At 42.5% G+C, this 19,744-nt stretch overlaps 1 protein-coding gene across 4 annotated transcripts in view; it reads right to left on the bottom strand.

The window, feature by feature from the left end:
- Positions 1–19,744, bottom strand: part of D2HGDH (D-2-hydroxyglutarate dehydrogenase) — a 719,825-nt gene that overhangs the window by 569,329 nt on the left and 130,752 nt on the right. For all 4 annotated transcript variants that reach the window (XM_044069611.1, XM_044069612.1, XM_044069613.1 and 1 more), the window contains exons 3-4: positions 17,124–17,181; positions 14,730–14,869 (exon numbers count right to left, since the gene is read on the bottom strand). In XM_044069611.1, coding sequence (XP_043925546.1) covers positions 14,730–14,869; positions 17,124–17,181 — 198 coding nt within the window. The remainder of the gene's footprint in view (positions 1–14,729; positions 14,870–17,123; positions 17,182–19,744) is intronic.

Genomic DNA, 19,744 nt, shown 5'->3' with positions numbered 1-19,744 from the left:
GCAATCCAAGACCATGAAGCGCACCATTCAAAATACCAAAACCCACAATCACGAACATACACACACCATACACCACATACACACCATTCTATCCACTGCACACAAACCACGCAACCCTACACTACATATAAGCAGGGGGCAAGCCCCCATGCACCCCTCATGTGTAGGCTGCGCCCCTCACCCCACTTATATATACCAACTCAGAGATCGCACACAACATAAAAAAAAAATCAAAAAAAAAAATCACACCACTGCATTCTCCACTCGCTCTCACACAAATACACATCACATATACACAAACACCGACAGATCCAACACTCACCCCTCCCTACCCTTACCCACACATACAAAAACACACAAACACTCACTCACCTGCAATTTCAGGCACCATAACACTACATGTAACATACGGAAACTGCATAAGCGCAAATTCGAGATATTCATATTCACGCTTATGCACTTTCGACATTATGAATTTTCGGCTTCACGGTCTTGGAATGCTGAAATTCGGTATTTCAGCATTTCGAGATTATGAAGTGAAACCATATATATGTATGTATGTACACACAAACACATATGTAACATACACACATATTACACAAAACACACACACTAAACACATCAAAAACAAATATTTTCTACAAGGAAGGGTTCCTCCAAAGGGGAACTACCTGCCAGAAAGCCGCTCAAAGATGTGCTGCTGTTCTTGTGAAGCCTGTGATCTGCTTCTTCACAAGGCAGTAAGACAGTTCTTAAGATTTTCCATTTTAACTGCTGGTTTTCCCTCCAGGTTGGCGCTGACCAAATAGTAGTCAGACTGAAGTGTGGGAGACAGCCAGAGCTTTTGGAGGCTGACCATTTTCTGTGTCCTGGGCAAGGATCCTTGTTTATTTATTGTTCCCCTCCTAGCACCTCAGATTTATAATGTGGGGCTTGAAAAATCCTGAACTACCTCAATTAAATTTCTCCTCCTTCATCAGTCTGTTTGAAAACCTAAGCACCAGCAGCCCCAAAAGAAAACATCCTTATTTAAAAGTAGTTTAAAATCTCAGACCTTAACTTATCAGAAAACCTTTGAGCACATATTCAGGTATACTTTCTCAAGACAGTGGCAGTAGTAGTTTTTAAGGTAAGAAAATCATCCTTCTGAACAAAGTGTCTTTAGATGAGCAATGGGTAACTTTTTTCTTCTTTTTTCGAGGGATATCCCTCAAAAAACAGCTGAGAGATGACATTTCATCCCAGGGAAGAGGACTCTTTCCCCAGCCCCTCCAAGAAGAACCTACTGAAGAAACTCCCAAACCCATAGAAGACAGATCTCCTTTGCCTAGCTTGGACATTGGAACAGTTGCAGAGGATGTGGTTAACCCCCGTTCCATGGTGGCAGAAAGGACTACAACAGAGGAACACAAAGAAATCAGTGAGTGGACTAAGGAGCAACAAATGGCCACTACAAAGTAACCCTCCAATTCTTTTTTTTCTTTTTTTTTTTCTTTTAGGTACAGCAAAAGAAGAAACAGGACAAGTGTAAGAATCCATGCAAGAGCAGAGGAAGAAACCCAATTCCTGGTAAGCACTGCTGGGAAGATGCAGTTGAAGATATGCTATCAAGCAAGTGTTCACAACAGCGCACACACACACACACACACACACACACACACACACACACACACACACACACACACACACACACACACTTTTTGAGCTTTGAGAGACTGTGTGGGGAAGTGTAAAAGCACACCACAGAAGATAAATTTGTCATGATGCGTACACAAGCACCAAACATATGTCTCAAGCAGTAAAATAATGAAGGAAAGTTGTCACAAAGTATATACAAGCACCAAAACACAAATGATTTTAAGTACATAAAAACACTTCCCTTAGTCTTTAAATATTAACACTTCAGTTAAAAATGTCTCAAAAGCAGTAAAAGTTTCTCACAAAACAGCCCCAGAATTCAAAAATAAGCCCAATTCTAAAAATAGAAGTTACTGATAAGAAACTTCGGAGTTTAACAAAACTGCCAGTATTCTACAAATAAATAAAAGGATAAATAAAAAGGCAATATTTTCTTTGTGGATGGGTTCCCCAATAGGGACCTCTCTGCTAGAAATTACGCCTGCAGCCAAGTGCTGCTCCTGTGAAGTCTCAGGACTTTTCCTAGAGATGCCAAGAAAGTACTGAAGACTTCTCCACTCTCAATGCTGTATTCTTTCATCTAAGCTGTCCAATCAGCACTCAAGTGAAGGCGTGGGAGGGAGACAGAGTTTTGTGAAGCTGATAGTTTTTTTTCGTTTCCTAGACAGGTAACAACCCATATAGCAAAACGCCTACTGCAGCAGTGAGAATGATTAACATCCTAAGGGGGAAAAAATTTTGATTCAGAGGGTATGGAGAAAATTTCCCTGAAAAGATGTGGGGGAAAAATGTTTGATTCAGAGGGTATGGAGAAAATTTCCCTGAAAGGATGTAGATGTATTCAGTACCAACTGTAACCCTCCTAAACCAGTTTTAGTACCCAAATCTACAAGACAAACTTAGAGATGTAGAGACAGGACATATTTTGCCAAAGTTATCTGCAGGAAGGATTTTTTGGGGGGAGGGGAGTGGTAACAGCAATGAGGGGAGGGCATACTTGCTGTGTGAACAGAACCCTTTTTTCCAGCTGCTGCTACATATTCTGTAGTCAAGAAATTGGAATTTTTTTTTAGTAATTTGATTTTTTTTTTTTTTTTTTTTGTCATTTCTATGTGATGATAAAACATCTGGTCTAGCCATATCTCTACATACCAGATATTGTTAGTGGATTTGCTACTACAGACTGACTTGGTTTTGAATTAACTTTTTTTTTTTTGTTTTGTAATGTAGGAGACAAGTTTAGATAACGACTTAGTTCCCCCCCCCCCCATAGTTAAAGAATAAAATGCATGCAATATAGACAGGTTTCAAGAGGAGTAAAATCCTTTTATATCTTTTTCCGGTAGTATTTACTGTTACAAGGGACAGATCTGATCTTTAGTTAACCATGTAAATCAGTATAAGAGACTACTAGAAGGGTGCAGAGGTCATAGGTTTATAGGTAGATACTAGGCCATCTGACCGAAGGCATTTATAAGCCTAGCTGGAATGTGTTTGCTTTCGCCGCCTCCTTAGATTAGTTCCTTGTGCCTCTGACCAGCAAAGCCATTGAAGTGATCCCCAGGGTAAACTTTGTTTCCCATTCACTCATCAAGGCTTCTCTTGAAGAGGGTTAGCGAGGAGCTCTGCCTAATGTAGATTGGAATCTTGCTCCAGAGCATGGGAGGTCTCTGGGAAAGGAATCTATCCCTCCAGCACGTCCTATTTATTGTTGCGGTGAGTTTTAGATCCCTAGAGCGTGTGGCTTGAGTGGATATGGTTTTCTTTAGGTGGAGCATGTCCATCAATTCTGTGTTGGACATGGCCTTGTATGTCAGGCAGAGATCACCTCTGAGTAGGCGGCATGCAACAGAGTACAGCTGGAGTTTCTTCAGTCGAGCATAGGGCATCTGTTTGAGGCCAGTGATCCTCTTGTTGAGGTACTTCTGTGGTCTTTCCAGCTGTTGCAGGTGTCTTGTAAGGTACATCCCAAATGGGGCATTGTACTCTATGATAGGTCTGATGAGTGATGCGTAGAAGGGCACAATGACCTCTTTTGGTCTGGATGCAAACCCTTTTCTGATTAGGTGGGCCACATAGAAGGATTGTCTAACCACTTTGGCAATAGGATTATGAAAGGAGAGGTTACTATCTACTTGGGTTCCCAGATCCCTTATTACGTCTTCCGGGGGCTACCACCTATGTGGTAGTTTGTGGGTACTATGCTTTTTCCAAAGGGGATGACGATGCACTTTTTGGAATTTAGCTTGAGGCCATGGTTTTAACACCAGGTAGCTGTCTCAGTGAGAACCTTTTGGAGGATGTCTATATGTCAGCTGGAGAGTCAATTATAACCCCTAGTTTGCAGTAGTCAGCGAACTTGGTCAGCCATAGTCCTCCTGTGCTTGCCTGTACCTCCTGAGAAGTATATGCCGAACAGGAGGGATCCTAGGACTGAGCCCTGGGGAATGCCACTTGTAACCGGTTTAGAGTCAGACCTAGCTCCCGCAACTCTTACCTTGTGGGTTCTGTCCGTGAGCCATCTGGCAACCCATCTCGTGACGTAGGGGTTTATGTTCAGGCTGATGAGCTTGTCTATAATACCTGAATGGGGAATGGTGTCGAAGGCCTTTGCGAGGTCTAGGTAGGCTGTGTGTAAAACCTTTCCCTCATCTATAGCCTTGGTAACTGTCTCAAAGAAGTCCACCAGGTTTAGGAGGCATGATCTACCCTTAAAGCCAAACTGGGTAGGGTCCAGTGTTTGGAGGTTCCCAATGTCTCTGTTAAGGAGATCCATGATGATGCACTCCACAGCCTTGCAAACCAAGCTAGTCAGGCTTATAGGGCGATAATTCCCGGGGTCTGTTGCGGCTCCACCTTTCTGGAGCAGAATAACCATTGCTGTGTGTCACTCTATGGGCATGCAGCCTGTGGAGAGGCCGAGTTTGAACAGTGTGTTTAGGTGAGGAGTTAGTTCATCTTGGAGCTCGTGCTGGACGCAGCCTGGGACACCATATGGTCCCATTGATGCTGTGTTTTTGGCTTTGGAGAGGTCTGTTTTAACTTGAGGTCTGTGATTTCAGGGGCACTACATTCTTTTGGTATGGTTATGGGCCCTTATGGGGGTGAGAGGGAGGGTGAAGTTTGCACTGAACCTGTCTGCCATGATGTTGGCGATGTCGGTCGGTTCAGTGTATTCTGTGCCATTCTGCACTAACTCCGAGCAGATCTGAGAATTGCCACTTAGGGTTCTTGACATAGCTAAAGAATGCCTTGTGGTTATCTTTGGAGTCCTTGGCTATTTTTCTTTCGAAGCTAACCTTGGATGATTTTATGAGGGATCGTAGTTTCTTGCTGATACTGATTAGGGATGTCTTCCCTTCTTGGGATTTTACTCTTTTCTGTACTAGTTTCCTCCTTCTATTGTATAGCTTGTTTATGGCAGGGGTCCACCAGATTGGTTTCCTTTTTTTGGAGGAGTGAGTGTTGGTTTTGCTTGGGATAGCACAATCCATGCATTCTTGTAGGTGCCCACAGAGTGCATTAGTAAAGGATTTTGCAGTTTGGACAGCATTATCTCTTAGCAGAGTGGCTTTAAAACTTTCCACCTCAGTTTTAGGAAATGTGAAATTTGCTTTTGAAAAGTTTTTCACGGTGGTTTCTTTGACCAGGGGTGGGGGTAGAATGTGGATATCCAGAATGATTAGTTCATGGTCAGATCTAACCAGCGGGGGGTTGACCTTCAGTGTGGAACACCGGTCGCCCATGCTGGTGATGACCAGGTCCAATATGTTTTCACCTCTGGTGGGGGCGTTAACCAGTTGATCCAGGGCGTTTTGAGTTTATAAATTCTAGGAAATGTTGGGCAAGGGAGTTTGAATAGTAGCTAGAACAGTTCTCCCAGTTAACATTTGGGTAATTGAAATCACCCAATATCAGGGTGTTTGGTGGGATCTTTATGCTTCCCAGTGTTTCCAGAAATGTGGAATGGGGGTCCTGGGACATGGTGGGTGATCTGTAGCCAGCTACAATTTGAATTGCAGTTTTGCCCATTGTTAGTTGCACGTGGATGAGCTCTGAAGCATCGTGTTGTGCCAGTAACCTGGAGGTGTGGGAATCCTTGATGAATATGGATACGCCCCCATCTTTTGTATTTCGGTCAGGGTTTTGTGGCCGAAATGTATGAAATGAGTTGTAGCCTGGTACTGCTGTGGTGTTCTCTGGAGCCTTAAAAGGGGGATCCAGTATCTGTCTGCCTGGGATGACATGCTCGACAAGCCACGTTGCTTCGCAAGAGATGGCTTGCACCTGTCATCCCTAGGCATTCAAATACTGGCATAGGCTCTTGTCGCCCACATAGTGCCTTTTTTAAGCAAGGCTCAAAATTCAAACCCACCACCGTAAATAGCACAAGTAACCAAAAACGGAGGACAATGCTACTCAACGCCAGAAGTCTAAACCTCAAAATGCACGCACTCGAGGCACTCCTCAGTATGTAGAGCACAGATATCTGTACAGTAATAAAAACCTGGTTTAAGGCTTCAGAGAGCACCCCAGCACTACCAGGCTATGACTCATACCATACCTTTCGGCCGCAGAACCTGCACTGAAACACAAAAGGCAGGGGTGTATCCATATTCAAAGGATACTCACACCTCCAGGTCAGGGTCATCCAAGTGCAATTAACAAGGGGCAAAACTGCAATCCAAATTATAGCTTGCTACAGATCACCCACCATGACCCAGGACCCCCCATTCTGCATTTCTGGAGACACTGGGAAATATAAAGGTCCTACCAAACACCCAAATGCTGGGCGATTTCAACTACCCAAACATTAACTGGGAGAACTAGTCAAGTACTAACTCCCTTGCCCAACACTTCCTAGAATTTATAAACTCGAACACCCTGGATCAACTGGTCAACACCCCCACCACAGGGAACAACATATTGGACCTGGTCATAACCAACATGGGCGACCGGTGTTCCACACCTGACGTCAACCCCTCGCTGGTTAGATCAGACCATAGACTAATCACCCTGGATAATCACATTCCGCACCCAACCCCAATCAAGGAAACCACCGTGAAAAATTTTTCAAAAGCAAACTTCACGTTGCTCAAGATTGAGGTGGAAAGGTTCACAGCCCCCATGCCAATGGACAATGCTGCCCAAGCTGCTGAAACCTATACAGAGGCACTCTATGATCATCTGCAGGAATGCATGGATCGTGCTATCCCAAGTAAAACCAAGACTCACTCTTCCAAGAAAAGGAGACCAGTCTGGTGGACCCCTGCCATAAGCGGGCTCTACAATAGGAGGAGGAAACTACTACAGATAAGAGCAAAATCCCTAGAAGGAAAGACATCTCTGATCAGTATCAGCAAGAAACTACGATCCCTCATTAAATCATCCAAGGCCAACTTCGAAAGAAAAATTGCCAAGGACTCCAAAGATAACCACAAAGTGTTCTTTAGCTATGTCAAGAACCTAAGTGGAAACTCTCAGATCTGCTCTGAGTTGGTGCAGAATGGCGCAAAATACACTGAACCGACTGATATTGCCAACATTTTGGCAGACAGGTTCAATGCAAACTTCACACCCCTCTCACCCCCTAAAGGGCCCATAACCATACCAGAAGAATGTAAGGCCCCGGTAAGCACTGACACACAGGTTAAAACAGCCCTATCCAAAGCCAAAAACACAGCCTCAATGGGACCAGTGTCCCAGGTTGTGTTTTACAAGAGCTCCAAAATGAACTAACTCCTCACCTAAACACACTGTTCAAACTCAGCCTCTCTACAGCCTACGTACCCACAAAGTGGCACACAGCAACAGTTATCCCACTCCACAAAGGTGGCACCACAACGGACTCCGGGAACTATCGCCCTATAAGCCTGACTAACCTGGTCTGCAAGGCTATGGAGCGCATCATCATAGAACTCATTAACAGAGACATTGGGACCTCCAAACTTTGGACCCCACCCAGTTCGGCTTTATTAAAGGCAGATCATGCCTCCTAAACCTGGTGGACTTCTTTGAGACAGTTACCAAGGCATTAGATGAGGGTAAGGAGGTCCACACAGCCTACCTAGACCACGCAAAGGCTTTCAACACCATTCTCCATTCTGGTATTATAGACAAACTCACCAACCTGAACATTAACCCCTACGTCACGAGATGGGTTGCAAATTGGCACACGGACAGAATCCACACGGTGAGAGTTGCAGACTCTAGGTCCGACTCTAAACTGGTTACAAGTGGCATCCCCCAGGGCTCAGTCCTAGGACCCCTCCTGTTCGGTATATACTTCTCAGGAGGTAGAGGCAAGCACAGGAGGACTTTGGCTGACCAAGTTCGCAGACGACTGCAAACTAGGGGCCATAACTGATTCTCCAGCTGATACAGACACCCTCCAGAAGGGTCTCACTGAGACGGATACCTGGGGTCAAAATCACGGCCTCAAGCTGAATGCCAAAAAGTGCATAGTCATCCCCTTTGGAAAAAGCAAAGTACCCGCGAACTACCACATAGGTGGTAGTCCCCTAAATACAGAAAAAGTAATAAAGGATCTGGGGACCCAAGTAGATAATCTCTCCTTTGATAATCCTATTGCCAAGGTGGTTAGAAAATCCTTCTACGTGGCCCACCTAATCTCAAAGGGGTTCTCATCCAGAACAAAGGAGGTTATTGTGCCTTTCTACTCATCACTTATTAGACCCATTATAGAATACAACACCCCATTTGGGATGTACCTTACAAGACACCTGCAACAGCTGGAAAGACCACAAAAGTGCCTCACCAAGAGGATTACTGGCCTCAAACAGATGACCTATGCAGCCCGACTAAAGAAACTCCAGCTGTACTCGGATGCATACCGCTTACTCAGAGGTGATCTCTGTGCTCAACCCAGAATTGATGGATATGCTCCACCTTAAAAAAAAAAAAAAAAAAAAAAAAAAAAAAAAAAAAAAAAAAATCCCCCGAGAGCCACACGCTCTAGGGATATAAACCTTAACAACGATAAATAGGAAGTGCTGGAGGGACAGATTCCTGACCCAGAGACTCCCCATGCTTTGCAACAAGATTCCAATATACATCAGGCAGAGCCCCTCACTAGCACTCAAGAGAAACCTTGATGGGTGGATGGGAAACAGAAAATGTATCCCGGGGATCACTGCAGTGGCTCTGCTGGACAGAGGCGCAGGGAACTAATGGCTCTGCTGGTCAGAGGCACAGGGAACTAATCTAAGGGGGTGGCAAAAGCCAACACACTCTGGCTAGACTTATAAATGCCATTGGGCAGATAGCCTAGTACTTACCTATGAACCTAAACCAGGTTTCTGTTACTGCACATATAATCGATTTTCTCCTTACTGACGAGTGCCTCGAGTGCATGCATTTTGAGGTTTAGACTACTTCTGGCATTGAGTAGCATTACCCTCAATTTTTTGTTACTTGTGTTATTTACGGTGGTGGGTTTGTCTTTTGAGCCTTGCCTAAAAAAGGCACTATGGGGGTGGCAAGAGCCTTGGCCAGTATTCGAAAGCCTAGGGGTGACAGGTGCAAGCCGTCTCTAGCGAAGCAGCGTCGCTTGTCGAGCATGTCATCCCAGGCTGACAGACACTGGATCCCCTTTGAATGACACCAGAAGCTTAGCCAATTGTTGAAATTGATATTTTTTTCTTTATACTGTGGTATCATTCTTGGGGAGGACAGGATGCTACTCCGGGTCAGGGTCATACTGGCCTGGGCTACATGATCAGAGAGCTCCTCCATGTCTCTTCATATAGTCCACGGTGGTATGGCTCAGGTCATTCACACCAACATGGACAATGACAGAGTCATATTTGTACTTGTTCCGAAGTGACCTAAGTGCCTGTGTTATGTGGCGGATCCTGGCACCTGACAGACAGCTAACAGTAACCTTCTCACTGTTCAGCCTAGTGAGTGGGACGTCAGTGTGCCTGACGATAGAGTCACCTATTACTAGTGTGTTGGGTATGTTATTTTGCCTTAAGGGCTGTGATCGCGTGGCACACTGGTTTTGTGAAATATGTGTTTCATGGTTTGTGTTGGGGGGGGGTGGAGGTTGCTTGGATGTCTGCTTTGAAGGTCTCTGTTGCTTTTGCAGGTTTTTATTTAGAGCCTCCGAGTTTGTTTTCTTGTATTTATGTGTGTTTTTTGCCAGTGCTGGTTTCATAGGTCTATGTGAAACTGGTGGTGTGATGCAAGTAATTCCCTTCTCCTCTTGACTGTCTGGTCCAGTCTTGAGTTGAGAGAGCTTAGCCTCCAGTTTGGCTGTATAATTGCATCTCTCGCGTGTATTAGTGTTTGGTGGTAGGAGGAGATGGCTGTCTGTGTACATGAGGCAGTTGTAACATTGCCTCAAAATGCCCAGATTCACCAGATGGACCGGAGTGTACACATGATACCGCCCTTTGGACATGCCTGGATAGGTACAGTGAACTGTTTTACTGACTGGCTGGTAAGGTCGAATAGAGAGCCTTGTCCTTCTCTAAAGTATAGGGGGGGGGGGGTCTAGTGCTAAGGTTTATTAGTGCTTGCTATGAGTTTTGAGCAAGTGCCGGGCTGAGAAGTGAATGGTTTGAGTGCTTAGGTTGAAAGTTTGTCTAGTTCCACGGGAAAAATTGAAGAGTAGACTTTGTGGAGCCGGGAATACTTATACCCTAGCTAACCGGTGCTGCCCAGCGTGCAAAACCACGCTAATGCGGGTTTTATAGCAGGGAAATGAAAGCGATAGAAATTAGCCCAAAATGGCCAATAATTACTAATTTCTGGGCTGCAACCACTCCTCCAGGGACAGATAGGCTGCTCAAAGCTCCCCTCTCTCACAGGTGAGCAGAGAAACTTCCTTCTATCCAACTAAGGTATGGGAAAACACAAAAACTTATAACTCAGCACTAACCTGAAAATGGACTATAGTAGCTTAGAAAGGCAAGAAAACAAGTTTTTTTTTTTCCCCCAGAAAACAAAGCAAATGCAATCAAAAAAACACTAACTGTTGTAGGCTACACACTCAAGTGTGATTGCCATGTCTGTGCATTTAAACAGGTAATTTAAACAAAAACAACTTTGTTAAAGTGCAGGCAGTAAAATAAGTACAATATGTAGCTGAAACAAGCTTTTTAAATCACAGAAACTCTAAAAAAAAAATTGGAGTTTTAGGCGGAATTAGCTAAAGGCAGCAAGAAAATGCAGAAAAATTATAATTAATCACTCCAAAGTCTTTCTTTTGTGTCTCTGCTGCTGTGCTTTGGTTGAGCACCTGTCAAACTGCTTTTATCCACAATAATTAAGTTTTCAATAGAAAGAGTGCAGACAGAGAAGTCAAAATGCTTCTCCATATCCACAAACCGCTGGTGTGTCTGTAAAGGAGACAGTATTGCTAAATATAACTGGAGTGAGAGAAAAGGCGAATTTCTCTAATCCATAATTTGGAAAGAACAAAGATCAGGAGGAATTCTCAGATGGTGGAAGTTTTTTTTATTTTGGAAGTGGCCTTACTATTACAGACTTCCAAATTGAGGGTATAATACTTTTTGGGAAAGGGATAAGATGAAATGTGATGAATGGGGACTACAAAAGGAAAGGACCAGGGCAGTAAATGATCATATGACTTCAAAAGAATGTCCATGACTACAAAGAAAAGCATGGGGGGGGGGGGTGGGGGGCTCCTTTAATTTAGACAGGCTTGGTTTCTGAAAAAAGGATTAAAAATTGACCTGCAAGTTTCTGTTAGACAAAAGTTTTAAACTAGCCTCCTGCTTTGATATGAATGCTAAGGACTGAGAGAGAGCTGAACAGTGAGCTGTGCTCCACCAGGTCAAATGCCTTGGTTGAGCACCTGTCAAATTGCTTTTAGCCACAATAATTAAGTTGTCAATGGAAAGAGTACAGACAGAAAAGTCAAAATGCTTCTCCCTGTCCACAAACCGCAGGGGTGGGAGGCAGTACTGCTAAATATAACTGGAGTGTGAGAAAAGGCTAATTTCTCTAATCCATAATTTGGAAAGAACAAAGATCAGGAGGAATTCTGAGATAGTGGAAGTTTTTTTTTTTTTTTCCATTTTGGCAGTGGCCTTACTATTGCAGACTTCCAAATGGAGGGTATAATATCTTTTGTGAAAGGGATAAGCTGAAATGTGATGAATGGGGATTACAAACGGAAAGGACCAGGGCAGTAAATGATCATATGACATTTGGTTTAACATGCATGATTACTGAGCATGTTTTAGTCATAAATATAATTACTGAAAGTATGTATTAGTCCCACTGTTATTATCGCACATAATCAAGCAATATTTTACTTGTTCAAAGCTATATCCTGCACCTGTGTAGTAACAGGACAAGGCCACAGCTCCTAATAGCGCTAAACTGAAAATACAACCACCACTAAACTGTGTGTGTGTGTATATATAAAATTAAACACCTGGCAATCAGTAATAAAACAAAATCTACAGGGAAATGTTTGGGGAAAGAGGTCAGGGCACTCACTGGCACTAATCTGCTTAGACGTTAAACAAACTAGAGCAATGTTACAATAAAAAAATAACAATTTGCTACCAACATGAACTTCACAGGACACCACTGTCTGGCTCTCAAAGGGCTAAACTAAACCCAAACAACTTAACATACAGCAAATCCACAACAGTACACAGACTTCTCCATTAACTTGAAAAATGCCATCCCTAAACAATTTCATTCAACCACACTCCTCAAACAGAGGTTTACGTTCCAGAGATGAATTGCTTCTTACTATCATCAAAGAGTACAACAGTGCAGGAGACTCCCCAGATTCAACTAATACTGCCAAAGCCTGGAACCACATACATTTAACACTGAAATCAATCCAACAGCTAAGTTCTTTCAAAAAACAATTAAAATCTCATGAAATGGATAAATGGCTCTGCACCTGCATTTCCCAGAGGCCTGCCCTGCTGTTACCATCCTTCCTAATATGTACCCCTTACTTGCTACCATTCAACCCATCAATATACTTGCCAAGATTATACAGCCATAATCTCGTTAACAAGGCATGCTATACCTTTGATGCATCCCTTACTACAATACCTATTTTCCTCCACTCTCTATTCTCTCTTTTACTGACACCCTCTTAAACACATCAAGCAAAACTGTAACAACTACTTTTTCTCTCCGTTTCCCTAAAGACTGATGCTCTAATTACTAATCACTAAAATAATATCTCTAAAAGGACACATCACTTTTTTAACCAAAAAAATGCATGGTTTATACGCTAAATGCTATTTGATTTTGTTTTATTACCCCGTTCCCTACACCACCACATGGAAAAGAATCTACACTACAAATGACTTAAGACTCATATGGCTACCTTGTATACAAGACACACAATGCTATAAATACTGTGATACAATGCTATAAATACTGTGATACAATGCTATAAATACTGTAATATGCTTTGTCAAAATACAGACACTGCTACAAATTTATGTACACTATTTAAAATATAATGTACTCTGCAAACACCTGTATACCAGTCTGTACACTGTACGGTCATTCTATGTATAATTTTGATAACTTTTTTTTTTTGCAGAAAATACCTTAGGGACTTTTCTTCCCAGGTCTCCGCTGAAAAAGGGTTTAGCTAAACCCGGTCAGCTTTTTCACGGTAAATGAAGGCAAAATAAATACATAAATGAATGAATAAATAAATTCAACAATTAGAGCAAAGACAACATCCCTTGTACTGGCAATCATGTTCTATTAATACAATGCCATGATTAAATTACTTTCAGTCAGGAATTCAAGTCTGTCAGATGATCGACTTTTCTGAATCTCGAAAACATCGAAGAGACCATATGACTGGGTTTCTGAAAACTCAAACATAAAAAAAAAAAAAAAAAAAAAAAACACACACACTTTTTTTATGTTTTTTGCAGGGAGCCAAGTACCCATGCACCCCCCACACCCCCTGCAAATTAAATACACCAACTCCGAGACTGCACTACAGTGAGGAAAAGGGTACATTTCCCGATCCTCACTGTACCACGATCTCCATTCAAAAGCTGCACATTTTCAAAAAATGATCATATGGTTTCGACCATATGGAGTTAGAGTTTCTGAAAACTATCAATTGATAGGGAACCCAGGCATTCACACTAAGAATGAATGTAATGTGACCTACTTAGTAATTAAAAAGTTGGTTAGCAAGAAATTACATTGCTGTAACCTTTTACAAAACTAGGTCATTCAGTCCTTGCACTTATTCAATTCTCTTTGCCAACCACGGTAACAGAAATACCAGAAATTATTAGAATACTCAAAATTTTCTCCCATCTTCAATAATTTGGTGCTTCTGTAGACTTCTCAACTGTCCAGATTTTCACCTCATATGTTTTGGTATGTTCCTCATAAAATTTGGCTTCTTCTGGCAAATCAGTGAGGAATGAAGTCACTAAATACCACACATTTGCTTTGAGTTCATATTCTTCACAAAATGCATGCTAAAGCAAAACCTATTATACTACTCACTGTTTAAGTTTATAAGAGAAATATTTACAATTTGTCCACCATTACTATTTGGCTTTGTGCAGATTTCCTGCATTTAGAGGTTGAGAGAGTATGTGCTTCTGCATTGTGAGAACTGACATTCTTCTAGAATTAACTCTTGCCAGCCTTTTTCTCATCTATATCAGCAATTCACCTCTTCTACCAGTAGGGTTTCAAAAAAAAAATGTATTTTTTTTTACTGGAACCAATACCAGACAACAAACAAAGAATGAAATTTACAGTATACACTAGCATATGTGATTTAGCATCAGTAGCAGTTCATATTATATAATGTAAGCATACTGCAGAACAGCCATTACATAGATTGGAAAATGAGTAAATGTGAAATTGCTTTGCAGCCACAAGCCATGCTGATGGGTTATGGAAAGTATCAGTCCCTATTGTTCAAATTTAGTACCAAGATGAAAGCTGCCATCAGTCTGACCAGTTCCAAATAGTACCTTCCTTTGATCTGCCTTAGTAAAAAAACACACTTTTGCAATCTGTTGTTCTTTTTACATCTAGAATCGTAACTTTGACATTTTTGTGGTGATGTTATTTACCTGAAACCTCATCAAAGCTGATAACCTTATTCATAAGAGTTGTAGAAAGGATGATTTCATCAAACACAGGAACGCTGCCTCCAACTAAGCCAGTATTACCTCCTTGTGGATTTACTGCCAGATTTCTCTCACTGCAATACCTGCAAAATTGAAAGAAACTTGAAAGTTATGATGCAAAATCATAGCCCGTTTCAGATTCAAACTGTTACTGCAAACTTGCATGCATTCAGGACACTCTAGTACAACACCTAACTACACACCTTACACCATCGGTCAAAGTACTTTAGAACAGTACTTAAGCTCACTCCACCTGACTCCTAAACAACCTAAGAATGTTACTTCAAAACAGCAGCTATTCATTTAGCCTTTTTCTCCATGTATACTTCTTCTAAATATATAGCATTTTTTAATAATTATTTAAATGAAACAAATATAGAATGATAACCGCAACAGTTACAACTGTATTATACTGTTCACAGTAAATCTCTTTGAAACTGCTTTATTTTTGCATAAGCTACCGTGTCTAAACCAGTTGTAAAATGCTTTGCATTTTCCTACTTGGTTAGTTGCATTTTTTTCACACCCAAGTTGAGCCCTGAAACAGGTATGCATGGATCAGCATTCTACCCCAGACAACAAATCTAAACAAATAAAAAGATTTACTTGTTCTTTCAATTTCTGATTGCCTGCTTAATCCAAGAGAGTCACAAGAATGCCCCAGTACGAGATATCCAACATAAGTGGGTTTCTGTACAGGGGTTTACCCATCAGCAAAACTCATGTTTTGGTTAACCTAGACACATAGTGGAAATGGAAATGCAGTTAAAGTTATTTTCAGATTAACAGTCAAGTAGAAAGCCTGAGGCCTACAACCTGTTTATCTCACCGCTTATTACAAATATGCTAAATACTATGTCACCTCATGTTGCTGTAACATTGTGAGCTCCTGACCCCACTTCGAACTGTTCCTACTGTACTTTGATATGCTACACTTGACTACACACTCCATAGTTTCATCTTTTTTTTTCCATTAAGAATTAGTCCTTAGCTCTTAACACCTACATACCACTGTTACACTAGGACTTCAACCTACTTTGGAATTGGCAAAGTAATAATTTGAATATAAATGCGACAAAAAATACTGATACTTTTCAGGACTTCACACAGGTTAAAAAGAAAAGTACAGTTGTGTAGGTTGCATTTAACATAACAACTGATGTTCAGATTCCTCACTCCTGCAGTAGCCTTTTGGCTACATGGGCTGTATCACGCCCAGGATACAACTGGTTAGCTTCACAACGCTCTGGCTCTTTCCTCCGACTTCTAATTGGTCAGCCAAAAGGAAGGTACTCAGCAGTCAGAGTGAAGAAATTTTCAGGTCCTCCTTTCCCAAAAAAAAAAAAGACAGAGTATACTCATCCTGAACCTTAAAAGAAATAACAGTAATCCATTTTCTCGTTACAATTTGTGTACCATTAATCTGCTATGCAACTTTCCAAACCAAAAGGGAAGAAAACTTCCAGAGACTAAAATAACCATCGCCTCCTTTAAGGAAATTCTTAAAAATGCCATGTTTGTTTCCGATTCCATGCTGTCAGTGTTGGAGCCAGTGGTGTAAGCCAAATGTAATAATTATGCCTAAAGAATTTCAAACTGCACTATTCTGTCACATATTTCAAATACCAAAAGGCTGCTCCTGCTTAGATGTTTGACAGCTACTAACTTGTACAGGGAGTTGCTGTACTATTACAGAACAGAATACAGTGAAGAAATTAAAAAGACACGCTCTGAAACACCAAGTAATAAATGCACTGCTGTGGCACAACAGGGTCACTTAAGTCTGCACCAAAAAGCAATACTCATGGAAATGTTTCATCACTCAATCAACCCGTATGTCTTTGAAAAGTGTACGGAAACTAGAATGAGTGGAGAACATCTACAGAGACAAGTCATCAAACAAATCATAATCAGTCAAGGAGTTAAACCACAGACACAGGATCTATACAACAGTTACTGACCACTGTGTGAATGAACCACCCAAAATTCACAGTATTTTCTTCAAGGAAGTGTAAAGCAATACAATTCTACAGCTCTGGTAAATGTCTGTAGTATTGTACCTTGCGGCGAGAGACTTCATCCAACAGTTGGGTTTTGATTCCAGAGGGGTAATGTAGATTCTTTACACATAATTATTACATTAAGTACGATCTGTAATAAATCTATAGATCATCACTCCTCTTATTCCAAACATGTAAGCAATCTGTTTACTATGTGTCTACAAATGTAGTAACACGTGTACATTCGCACACTCACAGTACAAACAGTTGTAAATTTATTTGCATGTACAGATCCCAGTTAAACAGCATATGATTAAAACAGTAAAATGCAAGTTACCTGAGGACATGAGAAACCTCTTCAGTTGTCTGGGGTCTCAATAATACTTTACTGAACCCTGAAAAAAAATGAAAGACTGACTAAAATCACAGTACAAATGAGAAGTACTTTACCTGCTGCTACTAAATCAGTATTATTCCCGCCACTATACAGTGCTACATTTTATTCTATTCTACAATCTACCATCTAGTTACAGGGATGCTTTACTAAACCTGCTCCTGAATTAGAAGTTATGTACTCACCATAACGTTCCATCTGAGTAGGTGACTTCATTCGGATGCAACCTGTGGGTATCGGATCCGACCTCGGATCCGAGCCGGCAATTCAAAAGCTTAGGCTCCGAGCTCCTAGCTCCTCCCTCTTACCCATAATCCCTTGCCAAGCCCTGACTGACCTCAGATTGAGTTTGCCTCAAAATACTGACAACAGTACACTAAAACAGCATAAATACTCGTTCTAAAAAGGTCAGGGGGATGGAGGGGGGGATGGTTGCATCCGAATGAAGTCACCTACTCAGATGGAACGTTATGGTGAGTACATAACTTCTAAATCTGAAGTAGGCAGACTTCATTCGTCTGCAACCTGTGGGGCAGAGTCCCTAGCTACCTGAATCTTGGGCGGCCGTCATGGAAGGATGTTCCGGAGCACCGCTGAGCCAAAGGATGCTCTTCCTCTAGAAACAACATCCACCTTGTAATGAGAAATAAAAGTATGAGGCGAGGCCCAAGTAGCTGCCGCGCAGATATCATCCAATGATACACGGGACTTAAAGGCGGCTGACGTGGAAACTGCCCTAGTAGAATGAGCCGTGACCCTCTGAGGAGCAGGTCTGCCTGAAGTGTCACATGCCTGCAAAATACAATTAGCAATCCATTTAGATAGTGTGACTTTAGATACTGCTTTACCCAGAGCAAATTTAGCAAAGGAGACGAACAGCTGATCTGATTTCCTGTGGCCAGCTGTTGCCAGCTGTTCTGCTAACATAAAAACGTAATTGTCTATGAACATCCAAAGAATGTAATTTGTATTCTCCTTTGAGTACTTGGGAAAAAACACAGGTAAGTTGATTGACTGGTTGATATTGGATTCAGAAGAGACCTTCGGAAGAAAAGAAGGATTGGTCCTGAGGCATACCCTATCAGGGAAGAAAGAAAGGTAAGGCGGTTTGATGCACAGAGCCTGAAGCTCAGACACTCTTCTGGCTGAAGTGATAGCTACCAAGAAGGCAGTCTTCCAGGAAAGGTACTTTAGATCAGTAGAAGCTGCAGGCTCAAAGGGAGGAGCAGTAAGGGCCTGTAGGACTAAAGACAAGTCCCAGGGTGGTACAACCTCCTGGACTGGAGGCCTCAACAAAAAAATTCCTTTGAGAAATGTTTTGCATAATTTCGCCATCATAAGGGGAGCTTTGTCAAGACCAATGTGATAATGCGAGATAGCTGCCAATTGTACTTTAATCGTGGAAGAGCTAGCCCCTTGATGAAAGAGGTCGGTTAGAAAATCCAGCACCGCTGACATAGGTGCCGAGAAAGGATCCAAAGTTCTCTGTACTGCCCATATAGAGAATCTCTTCCATTTACTCCCATAAACCTGCCTGGTGGAAGGTTTATGAGCTGCCACTAAAATGGCTTTGACCGGTGATGAGATACCGGGAGTCCTAATTAAGGATGGAACTGGAGCAGCCAAGCTGTCAACTTCAGGGTCCGCAGATTGGGAACTGAAATTCCCAGAGGGTGAGAGATGAGATCCGAAATTGGATCCAGAATCCATGGTGGATTGATTTTGTGAGACCATACGAAGGGGAACCAAGGTTGTCGAGGCCAGAATGGGGCAATGAGAATCATTCTGCTCCCCAAACTGTTGGCTTTCTGCAGAAGCCTCTGCATCAGAGGAAGTGGAGGGTAGGCATAAAGGAGACCGGGAGGCCAAGCATGCACCAGAGCATCTCTCGGGAACTCCCCTGGTGGGGGAAGCAGAGCGAAGAAATTGTCGCATTTGGCGTTTGAGGGAGAGGCAAAAAGATCGCAACAGGGTTGCCCCCAAACGGCAAAAATCTTCTTCGCTACTTGAGGATTGAGAGACCACTCGTGTGGAGAAAGGATGGTGCGACTGAGCTTGTCCGCAAGGATGTTGGACTTTCCCGGAATGTGCGTTGCTACCAGAAAGCGTTTGGTGGAAATTGCCCATTCCCAAACTCTCATGGCCTCTCGACAAAGGGGGTAAGACCTGGTTCCTCCCTGTTTGTTGATATACCAGACTACCGACATGTTGTCTGTCTGAATCGCAATAGTCCCTGAAGGAAGAACGTGGTGAAGTGCTTGCAACACTAGGAGCACCGCCCTCATTTCCAGGACATTTATATGCAATGACGTCTCTGTGGGATTCCACGTGCCTTGGACAATCTTTCCCGCTGAATGCCCCCCCCACCCGAGGCAAGAAGCGTCCGTGGTCACTGTGGCTCGGGGAAATGCCGCGCAAAAAGGTCTCCCTGCCAGGGGCTCCGGAGAAAGAAGCCGCCACCAAAGAAGGGAGTCTTTGCACGCTCTGCTGACCGCAATCGGAGCGTTTAGAGAGGAGCAAAGAGGGGACCACTGAACTTGAAGGGTCCATTGAAGAACCCGCAT

Source organism: Protopterus annectens, chromosome 4.part0 (assembly GCF_019279795.1).
Source record: "Protopterus annectens isolate FY-2018-M chromosome 4.part0, PAN1.0, whole genome shotgun sequence".
NCBI classification, from domain to species: domain Eukaryota; kingdom Metazoa; phylum Chordata; order Ceratodontiformes; family Protopteridae; genus Protopterus; species Protopterus annectens.
This window is presented reverse-complemented; position numbering and strand designations above follow the sequence as displayed.